Source organism: Anastrepha obliqua, chromosome 1 (assembly GCF_027943255.1).
Source record: "Anastrepha obliqua isolate idAnaObli1 chromosome 1, idAnaObli1_1.0, whole genome shotgun sequence".
Classification (NCBI taxonomy): domain Eukaryota; kingdom Metazoa; phylum Arthropoda; class Insecta; order Diptera; family Tephritidae; genus Anastrepha; species Anastrepha obliqua.
In genome coordinates, this window is record NC_072892.1 from 34,718,664 (window position 1) to 34,731,768 (window position 13,105).

At 37.5% G+C, this 13,105-nt stretch overlaps 1 protein-coding gene across 1 annotated transcript; it reads left to right on the forward strand.

Annotated features, from left to right (window-relative positions):
* The first annotated feature begins 586 nt into the window (after window positions 1-586).
* On the forward strand, window positions 587-8,838 carry LOC129253253 (protein takeout). The gene is made up of 5 exons (XM_054891552.1): window positions 587-794; window positions 7,491-7,582; window positions 7,660-7,897; window positions 7,959-8,092; window positions 8,216-8,838. Exons 2-5 carry the CDS (start codon window positions 7,507-7,509, stop codon window positions 8,515-8,517), a joined length of 750 nt encoding a protein of 249 aa, XP_054747527.1. The 5' UTR covers window positions 587-794; window positions 7,491-7,506; the 3' UTR covers window positions 8,518-8,838.
* The last annotated feature ends 4,267 nt before the right edge of the window (window positions 8,839-13,105 follow it).

The following is a 13,105-nucleotide window of genomic DNA, read 5'->3' on the forward strand; positions in this document are numbered from 1 at the left end:
CTGCAAGCTAACAAATTTGTATATGTAATTGGGTATATTTGCTGTGGGTGGGGTGTGCGTTTCGCTTAGCGCTCGACTAGCTCAGCTTCCGCGCAAACGCTACGAACGAAAATAGCAAACGCAAATCAATTTGTCAACTATGATGACAGTTTTAGCTGCATGCGTGTGTGTATGTGTACGTTAGTGTGATGGAGCGGAGAACGATTCGAATTTAACATGCATTACACTGAGTTATATAATTTTAAATGCTGAGAATATTTCGCAGGTAGTCAACTAATTAACTGTGCTTTCTTGTGTAGGTGTCTGTGTGTGCGCACACATTTGATATTAGCCACTTTAATTTCGGTTACTGCTGCGTTTGTTATCACCGCCGTTCTCACTACCTTATCTATCCGCCGTCCTCTCCTGCAGCATTGCAACTTGCGCGCTGCCGCTCTAATGCGCACACGTAACACAGTTTTGTAAGTGTGTGTGTAAGCGGTTTGTAAGTGTGCATGTAATCCAGTTGCCCGCGCCGCGCGATAGCTGACGCGCTTAGAACTTCTATAAAAATGCAAAGCCGCAGACTCGTTTCGTTTCAGTTCGTTGCGACGTTCTTTAAGGCGTGTTCTTCTCAAGCTAACCTCGCGCTCGTTGCGAGTTCTATACATTTAGTTCTATCGCATTTTCGGCCTTGCACAAACTTCTAAATTGTTTTCTGCCAAATTTGTTCAAACTGGAAAAAGTTAAAAATAAAAACTTAAGTGCAAATTGCATAAGACATAGCGAAATTTACAGCATCTTTTTTCTAAAAAGTGAGTGTCGCCAGAAGGATCATGGAAGTGAAAATTTAAAGTTGAAGCATTTACGAATTATATTGCATAGAAAAATGAATTCAAAAATGTCAACGAATAAAGTATATTTATAGGACAATTTAAAAAGTGGGCATGTTTTTAAAATAAATAAATTTATAAATTATAAATTTCTTAAATAATAAAAATAAAATACAAAAACTATAATAATTAAATTTTCAAAATTTAATGGTCTATTTAAAGTTAATAGGCGAGTAAAATAAATTAATTAAGAACATTACAAAATTAAAAATATTAATAAGCATAATTTTTTTAATGTTGAATTAACTTTTTATATTTAGCGATTTGTGTGGAAAAGTAATACATTTTCAAAATAATAAATAAATACAATTTTAAAATATTTAATTAAAATAATAGATTGAAAGGTTTATTTAAGGTAGTAGTCCGGTGTAACGACCGAAATTTCGACGTTTTTTCATGAATCTTTTTTAAAAAGAAAATAAAATGCGATCGTTTTACATGTTTTTAATGGTGTTTCGAAGTATATAAACAATTTTTTTTAAGTTAATTTTATATTAATTTGTTTAAAATTTTTCACGTCAAAGTGGAGTCCTTAAAATAAATATCAGTTGGTTCGGGGAAACACACAGCGTTCCAAAGTCATCTGAAATAAAAAATTCAAAGACATTATTATTCTGTAGACTTTATTTTAGGTCCCGAACCTAAAATATACATAAAAATAAAAAAACAAAAACAAAATGGCGGACTTGTGAAAACATTTCTCAAAATTTAATTTTTTTTCTTCATAAACTGTTTAAATTAAATAATTTATTATTAAAAAATTAAATGCTTTAAAGGTCCAGGATCTAGATATGTGTGTCTAGAATAACGGGTTAAATGTTTAACCAAATCGGTTGAATAGATTTGAGTCAGTTATTCCCCGAAATTTCGAAAACATAGTTTTGAGAAAAACGCGTTTAAAGTTTCGACAACAAGCTGCTGCTGGCGTGTCACACGCTTTCATACACACTACGGCGCGCTCTCTTATTTTAGCTATAACTTTAAAAATAATTTAAATTTCTGTCTGAAATTTTTATAGTATATTTTTAAGATGTTTTTCTTCCGAAAAATGTAAAAAAAATCGATTTTTTGAACCCGTCACACCGGGTTATATACACTTGTAAGGCTAAAAAATCACGTTTTTTTTTGAGAATTTTTCACAAAGAACGATTTTATTAAACCAATACAATTTTTAATTATTCAAATGATGTCTTCTTTAAAGTTAATTATAGCAATTATAGCATTTAAAGTTAGTGAAAATATTGAAGTGCACGGCTCCTGCAGATGATCTTCCAAGCGTTCTCCAAAAAAGAGCATTCGGCGGTGGACAAAATATCTCCGGTTTGGATTATCTGAAATCGGAAAAACAATTTGATTCTTTTTGTGGATAGATAAAGCTAGGTATTAATCGAAGGAATAGTCAAAATTTTAGTTTTTGATAAAATGGCGACTGTAGGAAAAAAACCGTATTTTCTACGAAAATTTTCGCGAAAAATTGTCTACAAAAAATAGAAAAGCTCATCAGTACTCTTATTCCTTCGATTAATAGCTGGGGAATATATCTGAGAAGGTTGTGGTAAAATTTCAAGACGATCGGTTTGGCCGCTTTTGAGTAATCGTGCCCACCGACTTCCAAAACACGGTTTTAAGAAAAACGCGTTTAAAGTTTGAAAAGCACTTTACATAGGGTAAAAATTCTCTGAAACGCTTTTTCCAATTTGCGTGTAACTTCGAAAATATGCACCGGAACGATATTAAATTTTCTGTGTGCTTTCACATATATATCGGTTATGGCTCAATATATACATTAAGAAAATAAAATAAAAACAAAATTAATTTTTTCAAAATTCTAACTGCATATAACCCCTAAAAGCTCGATAAGTTAAGAAAAACGAATTAATAATAATAAATAAATAAATTATAAGAATAAATAAATAATATTGTATTAAACTAAAAATATTAATAAACATAAATTTTTAATACTAAATTAATTGTATATATTTGGTAATTTTCAAAAAAGACTAATACGTTTTAAAAATAATAAATGTACAACAACAATAAATATAATTTTTGAATATTAAATTAAATTAAAATAATAAATAAAGATTAATAAGTTAAGAAAAATGAATTATCAGGTCAGTCCATAAGTTCGTGCGTTTTTTAAAGGTGGTTTTAAAATTAATAAAAAAGATGTTTAAAGTATTTATTAATCAATAATATATTTTCCTTCATTATTTACAATGTCTTCCCAACGTTTAGGCAAATTTTTAATTCCCTGCTCAAAAAATTTTTTGTCCTTGGAGCCTTTTTATAGCTTCTTTTGAGGAATAGTTATTGTTTGAAGTCCACGGAAAAGGTGATAATCACAAGGTGCAATATCCGGAGCCTATGGTGGATGCGCCATTAGTTCCCATCCGAGCTCGTTCAGCTTGCCTTGCGATATGACGTCTTGCGTTCTCGTGGTGAAACAAAACTTTGCGTCTATTCACTAAAGACGGTAGATTTTTTTTAAGTGCCTCATTCAGGTTTGATAGCTGATGGGAATAATAAGCAGCAATTATCATCTGGTTTGGTTCCAGAAGTTCATAATAAACAATACCGGCCATATCCCACCAAATAGACAGGAGAATATTTTTGGGGTGAAGGCCATCTCTAGGGGTCGGTTCTGGTGTTTAATCTTTATCTAACGATTGGCGTTTCCAAATAGGATTATTGTAAAGGACCCATTCTTTATCACCAGTAACGATATGGTTCAAAAACATTCATTTTCAAGCCGTTGTAGCAGCTGAGAACACACATTCACTCTCTGCTGTTGGTTGGCGACGGAAAGTCTATGCGGAACCCATTTTCCCAGCTTTGAAACCTTTCCCAACTGAACCAGGTGACTGTGAACTGTTCCATACGATGAATTCAACCTCTGAGCTATCATATCGACTGTCAAATTTGGCTCAGCTTCCACGAGTTCGAGCAAGGCGAGGGAGTTAAAGACTTCAGGACGACCAGCGCGCAGTTACTTCTTCGGAATTTTGAAACCCACTTTTGCGCAGTCCTCACACTCAGGGTATCCTCTCTGTGAACAGTGTTTATTTCTTCAGCAGCAGTTGTTGCATTTTTACCACTTTTATAAAAAATTACAAAATATGCCTCTTATACGCGCTCGAAGATTCCATTTTATTTTTTAACAACACGTGCTTCTATCCGCGATAAAATCACTTGTTAAATGCACAATATATCAAAGAAAATATAAATACTTGCGTTATATTCCGCGAATAATTTTTGTAAGCAAAAATCGTACAAAAGTGAAATTATGGGTAAAACACACACGAACTTATGGACTGACCTAATATTAATAATAAATAAAGAAGAAAGTAATAAAAATAAATTAATTAATTTTATAAGTTAGGTTAGATTGACCTGGCTGGCATCATATAGACCTTATGGTCCCTAGTGGTCCCAAATGGAACTTGACCTTTACGTTTCCTAGTAGTATGTTTCTTGTAATAAGCCTGCGTCTTTTGCGAATCTAAGCGAGCTCTGAAGCTCTAACCACGAGAGATTCTAACCTCTCATATTCTAGAGCTCCTAAAGATTTCATTCGGGTTCTAACTATTGCAGGGCAAGAACATAGAAGGTGTTCTAGAGTTTCCTTCTCTTCTAGTTTATTGCAAAATCTGCAGATATCGTTGTTTGTAATTCCCATTTTGTATGAGTGCCGGTAACAAATTGAGATCTGTCAGTGTACCTTCGATAGTTCTGCTGTTCTCTCTAGACAGGGCTAGTACGAATCTGGCGTATTTGTCTGCATTCTGTGTACACATGATTTTCGCGGTTTCGCAAGTAGCTAGATAATTCCACCTTCTATCTATCCGTGTTTTCATGTCCGCAGCGATGTCAATGTATACCGTATTTAAAAGTTTCAGTATGTCGTTTTCTTGTTCGAATTGTATGTAAACAGCGCTTTCGGCAATCTCATCTACAATTTCGTTTCCTTCAATGCACTTATGTCCGGGTACTCAATAGATGTGTAACCGTCTGTCTGCAACTAGTCTCTCTATAGCTTCCATAGTCCTAAGAATGTTTTTAGATGAAATTTTATATGAGTTTATTGCCGTTATTGCCGCTTGACTGTCAACGTATATATTTATGTTGGAGTTGCACGATGTCCTTGTTAGTGCTATTTCTGCAGCCTTTCCTATCGCAAAGAGGAAAAATACTGCAATGGTCAGAGAGCTTAATGAGCCGCCTGATGTTTATCTCTGCACAATAAATCCATCATTACAAGCTCTATGCCTATGTGCCGGCCTCCAGGTCCCGCTTTTTCATCAGGATAATTTTTTTCGCAAAACCACTGATGATTTCCCAGGTTTCCCCGCTACTTAGATTTTTTGTCGATTACAGCGATTGTCAGGGGTTATGTAACCGACTAAATTCGTCCGCGTTTGACGTTCTTGTTCCCAACGCATCCCTTGGAAAGAGGTGTGCTCCGCGTCATATTCGGCTGCTTCGCCGTATATATGTACATGTGGGGTGTTGGCTTTTCCCAATTTTTGAACAGGTATTTCTGGAAATCCAGTCGTATGCCTAAATGCTGCAGAACCTTTTTTGTAGTTAGCGTATTTAAGAACGTAGGTTCGAATCTCCGTCAAACACCAAAATTAACAACAATTTTTTTCTAATAGCGGCCGCCCCTCGGCAGGCAATGGCAAATCTGCGAGTGTATTTCTGCCATGAAAAAGCTTCTCATAAAAAACCATTCGGAGCGGCTTGAAACTGTAGGTTCCACCATTTGTGAAGCAACATCAAGACGCACGCCACAAATAAAAGGAGGAGCTCGGTATTTCCTTCCAAAGAGGAATGAGATAACGGGCTTATTGTTGCAGAGTAGGTGGAGGGGTTTTCTCCGATAAACTCGGAGTTAACCAATCATTTCGCTTACTTGATCATTGCAGTGTATTTCAGGCGGAAGCACTGCCATATAAGAAGGACTTACGGTAATAAAACGAGAGTATAATTCACAAATGAAATCTTCATATACTCGGACAGTCAAACAGCCATAAAAGCGCTAGAATCTGAAACACACTCGTCAAAAACAGTCATAAAATGTTTTAAACTTCTAAATGACGTATCAAAATACTACAAAGTACACCTTATTTGGGTGTCAGGTCACAGGAATATAGCAGAGAGCTGCAAGGTAGATGAACTTGGCGAACCGGTACAACGCTTGACCTCCAAGTGGATAAGACGCTGATACCTATGTCTATAGCCACTTCGAAACTACTTATAGATAGGGAAACCATTAATAAGGTAAAAAAATACAAGTTGACGAAAGCTCTCAACATGCGAACTAAGCAGAGAAGCTATAAGAAAAATGATAGGGATATTAACTGGTCATTGTCTAATAGGCAGCCACGCTAGAAGGTTAGGACTCCCGTACTTCGATTTCCGTAGAAGCTGTCTTAATACAGAAGAAGAGAAAACAGTCAGATAAATTTTATGTGAGTGTGAAAGCTTAGCTACAAGGAGGCTCCGCACATTGATATGGCATTTTTAACTGATGTAGCGGGCATAGCGCATCGTTTATTAAAGCTACCGAATGGTTTGAAAAGCAACCTATAGGGTAAGGATAAGTTCCAGTGGTATCACAATGAACCTATGAAAGATCTAAGTGTGTCATTGCGACAGCCACCCCACCTACCTACCTACTTTGGGGTTTGATAGACGAATTTTCGGTCTCGTATAAATTCCTCATTATGCACTGTTGGTATGCCAGAATTTTGAACCTTAGCTCTAAGGCAGCAAATATGTCCATCTTACGCTATTGAAAGCCTTCCTTACATCTAAAGTGGCAAGGTGGACTATGCTTCTGCATTGAATACTACCCTGTTGCGCTGCTCCAACGCAGTTTATGACAGTTTCAATTGCCGCTATTGTAGACTTTCCGCATCTAAAGCCGTGCTGTCTTGCTGATAGCCCTCCGGCTTTATCTATGCCTGTGGCTAGTCGAGGCTTGGTCACGCTTTCAAGGAGCTTGCCTGCTGTGTCGAGCATTCATAATGGCCGATGGTTGATGGGAGGTTCGGGTTGCCTCTCCTCTTGCTTACTAGCATAAGCTGTAGCTTTTTCCAGATGTCTGGGAAAATTCCATCTCATAGACAGGCGTTGTACATGTCTAGTAAGACTTGTGGTCGCATTTTTGCGGTATCCTTGAGAACTTCACCGGGTACTTCACCAGGACCTGGGGCCTTGCTGTATTTTAGTTTGCTCGTAGCTGACTGGAGTTCCTCACTGGTGAATAGTGGAGAGGCTCTTTTGTCACGTTTATATGAAAATATGATGCAATATCGTTTTACAGGATTTTTAAGCGTCCAAAATGGTGGTTTGAAAACAACGGGAAACGTCTTTGACAATTCATTTTGTTAGGCTATTCTCCGAGAAAGAGGAGAGTTGCCATAAATATAAATTTTTAATACATTTTACTAGAAGTATATAACCAACAGTCATGTAACATCCCACCACAACTACGACGGCCGCCATATATTAAAATTTTGAGCAGAAGAGTGTCCTAGAAATTTATATATTCAAATCAAAACTACGAAAACTTTTGCAACTAATAACTTGTCAAATTGTAATTTCCTTCAGAACACACATCTCAACAATGGAACCAAAAGTCTCACTATTGACATTTGCGCTTATTGCAGCACTTTCCTGCCCTATTTATGCTGCGAAAATGCGTAAGTGTAGTTCGGTCCAGTTTTCTTTAGTTTTAAGGAATAAAAAGCAAAAATTCAACATCACTTTCACTTTGCAGCTGATTATATAAAAATCTGTCATCGAAGTGATCCAAAGATAGCCGAATGTGTTAAGGACTCAGTACACTCTCTGCGACCATATCTGGCTGACGGCATTGAGGAGTTGAGTGTGCCCTCGATGGAACCTCTTTATATAGGCGACTTAAATATATTGGAAGGTGGCGCCAATGGAATCAACGTTAAAGTGAAAAAGCTGAACGTTTACGGATCGTCCAACTTTGAAATAAAAAAAATTAGGTAAACACTTTGAGTACGGGGTTTTTACTTCTTAATTTAACAACGCTTTGAAATATTTTAGATCTTCGGACGATGCTAAGCGTTTCGATTTTGAACTGGTTTTGCCTTATTTGCATGGTGAAGGCAATTACAATATCAATGGACAATTATTGGGCTTAACGCTGCGTGGTAACGGCCCTTTCACGGGAAATTTCAGTAAGTTAAAAGACGCTGCATAATCGCAGCCGTAAATATTTTCAACATACCAATTTGAACATTTATAATATCCTGGTATGCACCATTAAATTAATTTATATATTTTTTTTATTACCTTTATAGCCAACTTTTACGCCTATGTGAAGGTAGTCTTCGAAGTAACCAATGTGAACGATGTCGATATGATTGGTGTTAAGGAATTAGTTGTGAAAATTCGTACAGGCAGCGGAAATATTCATTTACAGAATCTATTCGGCAATGATAAAACGCTCGGTGACATCATAAACGAGACGATTAATCAGAACTTCGAGCTCTTCACTAATGAAGTCATACAACCCATCGAGCGCGCTTTGGAAAAGAAATTTAGCTCCGTCGCAGGTAAAATCCTGAGTAGTTTTACCTATGATGAACTATTTCCTCTGTAAACGCACGATAACTGTATTTTAAGTGTTAATCATGGCTACTGACTTGTAAAGTAATTAAATATTTATCTATATATTTTAGAAAAATTTAATTTTTTACAACGGTGCGTTAACATCAAAAATATATACCCGTACTTTTGATTGTTTATCGCATAAAACCTTGAGCCCATATATTTATAATTTTATTCTATATTAGCAACATAAATGTACTTGAGAGTACAATGAAAATTATGTGATATAAAACTATGTAAAACCCAACAGTTTGTAATAATTTGTAGTGTGAACAAATAAATAATATATGAATGTAGCTCTTTTGAAATAAAATTTGAATTCGTCGATTTCTTCCGCTTGATTGGCGCGATAACCTTTTAAGCGATTTTTGCCGAGTAATGCAAGCCACAAACGGAAACAAAGCCACAAACGTGTAAATTGACACGTTTTTGTCAACCGGTTGGCCATCAGTTGCGTGTGTGTGGCGAAGTTCACGATATTTCTCATTTCTTTAGACATTTTGGGGCGGAACCAATTGTCACTGCGTTATATAGACTAGAGGTGGAGAGACCTATCTGCCTCTGGATCTCGTCGCTGCTTGGCTGCAGGGAAGTAAATGGGTGTCAAGAGGGGCTAAAGTCACTTAATTCGTTCACAGGGGGACGCCGCATGATGCAGTCCTTTCGCCCTACTTTGACTAGTTGCTATTGACGAAGTTCTGATAATGCTAAATAAGGATGGTGTTAAGGTAGTAGCATACGTCGATGACTTGGTCCTAATGGTATCGGGACCGTTTCCCTCAATCATGGCTGAGATTTTGCAAAGGTCACTGGCTGTACTGTAGTCGCTGGGCCGCCACTTGCAGCCTCCGAGTCAACTCTGACAAAACGGAGCTGGTGCTATTTACCAGAAAATATAAATCACCACCCTTTCGACTTCCCAAATTAAACAACCACATTCTCCCGCTTTCATCGGGAATTAGGTATGTTGGAGTGATATATGACTATAAACTACATTGGAAGCTACACATTGAAAATCGGGTAAAGAAGGCCAGTATAGCCTTCTACTCCTGCAAATCTTCGGTAAAAAATGGGTACTCAGGCCACAGGTCGTGCTGTGGATGTACAACGCAGTGGTTTTGCCAAATTTAACGTATGGATGCCTGGTTTGGTGGGAAGCTCTTCGAAAGGGCTATCATATCACTAAACTAGGGAGCGTGCAAAGGCCTGCATGCATTGGCATCACAGGAGCGTGTTTTTCGCTTCCATGTTTGGCAACACTGTGTGGTGAGAGAGTAATCAGCTGACACGTTTCTGCGGAAACAAACCAAAATGCCACGTTAACAGTTTACGATACTACGGAGCAGAACGGTGGTGAGAATTCATTTACATGGGGCTCTCATTAGTTTCATCGTGTCAGTTGACACGGGCGTACGTTTACGTTGGTGAGTGTGAGCACCATCACTTGTCAACGAAATGCGTAACACTAACATTGTCAACAAATCTACCAGTGTTCGGCGAAATGAGTTTCAACCGATTGTTTCGATTTGTTTATCGCTTGTGGCCTGCATAACCAGCGTCAATTGTACACAATACCAAGTGACGCCAAGTCCTTCTTCACCCGTTGGACAACCATTGAACAGATCCATAAGTAAAAACACTCTCAGTTGATCGTCAAAAAATGCCCACAGCTGAGATCAGTTGATTCGAAAACGCTCTCTTATGTAACATAGTTGCATGAAAAATTTGCTAGAAAATCGTTTAAAAATTTCGTACAGATTCTTGTAGATATTTCACAATATAAAAGCATTAGTATGGCTAAAAAATATATTAAAAATATTTGTGTTTCAAAAATTTTCAAGTCAAAGAAATTATTTTGGATTTTTTTCAATGAAATTCGCTTAAGCTTAGGACGCGTAGTGCTTTCCCCCTCATTTAGCTTCGGTTTAAGTTGATTGATCAGACATACACATACATCAAGATTAAATTTCCGTCCGCGCGTCAGGTGTTAAAAACTATAACTCTCGCTGTCTAAGAATTTGGGTTGGTGCCAAAAATTAACAGTCAGCCCAAATAAAATTATATTAAAATGCGCGTGGATATATAAAGTTTGGTTCGCATCGAATTTAGCACTTTGTAATAGTATAATTGCAGCCGCCATAGCCGAATGGCTTGGTACGTGACTACCATTCGGAATACAGAGAGAACGTAGGTTTGAATCTCGGTGAAATCAAGAAAAAGGTTTTTTCGAATAGCGTTCGCCCCTCGGCCGACAATAGCAAACCTCCTGTGTATTTCTTCCATGAAAAAGCTCCTCATAAAAAATATCTGCCGTTTGGAGTCGGCTTGAAAGTGTAGGCCCCTCCATTTGTGGAACAACACCAAGACACACACCACAAATAGGAGTAGGAGCTCGGCCAAACATCTAAAAAGGGTGTACGCGCCAATCATATATATATATATATAAACAGAATGAAATAGCTGAGCGATCAACGCCAGGCGAATCGATATCATCGGGTGGTAGTTCGCACAATGAAATTGAATCAAAATGAAATTAACATGAAAATTTAAACTTTATGAGGTTGGCACTTCGACCCCATGATCTTTTTTATCATTTATACGTATGTATCTGTGCAAAGCATTTCGCCAAGTGAGTTATCTTTGGTGAAGAAAATATGCTTACATTTTTCACTGATAGCTGATTTTGTCGACCGGCGGCAGCAGGAAAATTAAAAATAAATCTAACCTGATAATATTTTTAAGATGTATGAATTTCTAAAAAGTTTGATACTTCTAATAACTAAATAAACAATTTTGGCAACGAACTTTCACCCGACGATGTTCGTTCAGCGATTTGCTTAGGGTGAACGATATGAAGTGTTAGCAACTTCACACTGCTGGTATCTGTAAAACAGCTCATGACATCAACGTCAAAATTGTTCTAATCACAGTTCAATATATCTTCTTCTATATTATAAAGAGGAAAACTTTGTTTGTTTGTTTGTTACGAATAGGCTCAAAAACTACTGGACCGATTTTAAAAATTCTTTCACCATTCGAAAGCTACATTATCCACGAGTAACATGGATTATATTTTATTTTGGAAATAGGGCTCGAGATATAGGTCAAAACGTGGACCCGGGTAACCTTCGGACGTGTATGTACAATATGGGTATCAAATGAAAGCTGTTGGTGAATGCTTTAGTACAGAGTATTTTTCATGCCGCTCCGTGACTGGGGTCTCGAGATATAGGTCAAAACGTGGACCCGGGTAACCTTCGGATGTGTATGTACAATATGGGTATCAAATTGAGGCTGTTGGTGAATGCTTTAGTACAGAGTATTTTTCATGCCGCTCCGTGACTGGGGTCTCGAGATATAGGTCAAAAGGTGGACCCGGGTAACCTTTGGTTGTGTATGTACAATATGGGTATCAAATGAAAGCTGTTGATAAGTGCTTTAATTTATACCTATTGATGACTAGGGTCTGGAAATATATGCCAAAACGTGGACCCGCCGTGTCTTTGCACCGAATTAAACCAAACTTACACACATTGTTAAGGAGGTATTGAAGATGGTTTCCGTATAGTTTGGATACCTATTGGTAGATAGGGTCTCGAGATATAGGTCCAAACGTGGACCCGGGTAACCTTCGGATGTGTATGTACAATATGGGTATCAAATGGAAGCTGTTGGTGAATGCTTTAGTTCAGAGTATTTCCATCCGCTCCGTGACTAGGGTCTCGAGATAGAGACCAAAACGTGGAGCCTAGAATGTGTTTGTACAATATGGATATCAAATTGAAGCTGTTGGGGAATGCTTTAGTACAGAGTATTTTTCATGCCGCTCCGTGACTGGGGTCTCGAGATATAGGTCAAAACGTGGACCCGGGTAACCTTTGGTTGTGTATGTACAATATGGGTATCAAATGAAAGCTGTTGATAAGTGCTTTAATATGGGGTAATTTTCATACCTATTGATGACTAGGGTCTGGAAATATATGCCAAACGTGGACCCGCCGTGTCTTTGCACCGAATTAAACCAAACTTACACACATTGTTAAGGAGGTATTGAAGATGGTTTCCGTATAGTTTGGATACCTATTGGTAGATAGGGTCTCGAGATATAGGTCAAAACGTGGACCCGGGTAACCTTCGGATGTGTATGTACAATATGGGTATCAAATGAAAGCTGTTGATAAGTGCTTTAATTCGGGGTAATTTGATGACTAAGGTCTGGAAATATATGCCAAAACGTGGACCCGCCGTGTCTTTGCACCGAATTAAACCAAACTTACACACATTGTTAAGGAGGTATTGAAGATGGTTTCCGTATAGTTTGGATTCCTATTGGTAGACAGGGTCTCGAGATATAGGTCAAAACGTGGACCCGGGTAACCTTCGGATGTGTATGTACAATATGGGTATCAAATGGAAGCTGTTGGTGAATGCTTTAGTTCAGAGTATTTCCATCCGCTCCGTGACTAGGGTCTCGAGATAGAGACCAAAACGTGGAGCCTAGAATGTATTTGTACAATATGGATATCAAATGAAAGCTGTTGATAAGTGCTTTAATACGGGGTAATTTTCATACCTATTGA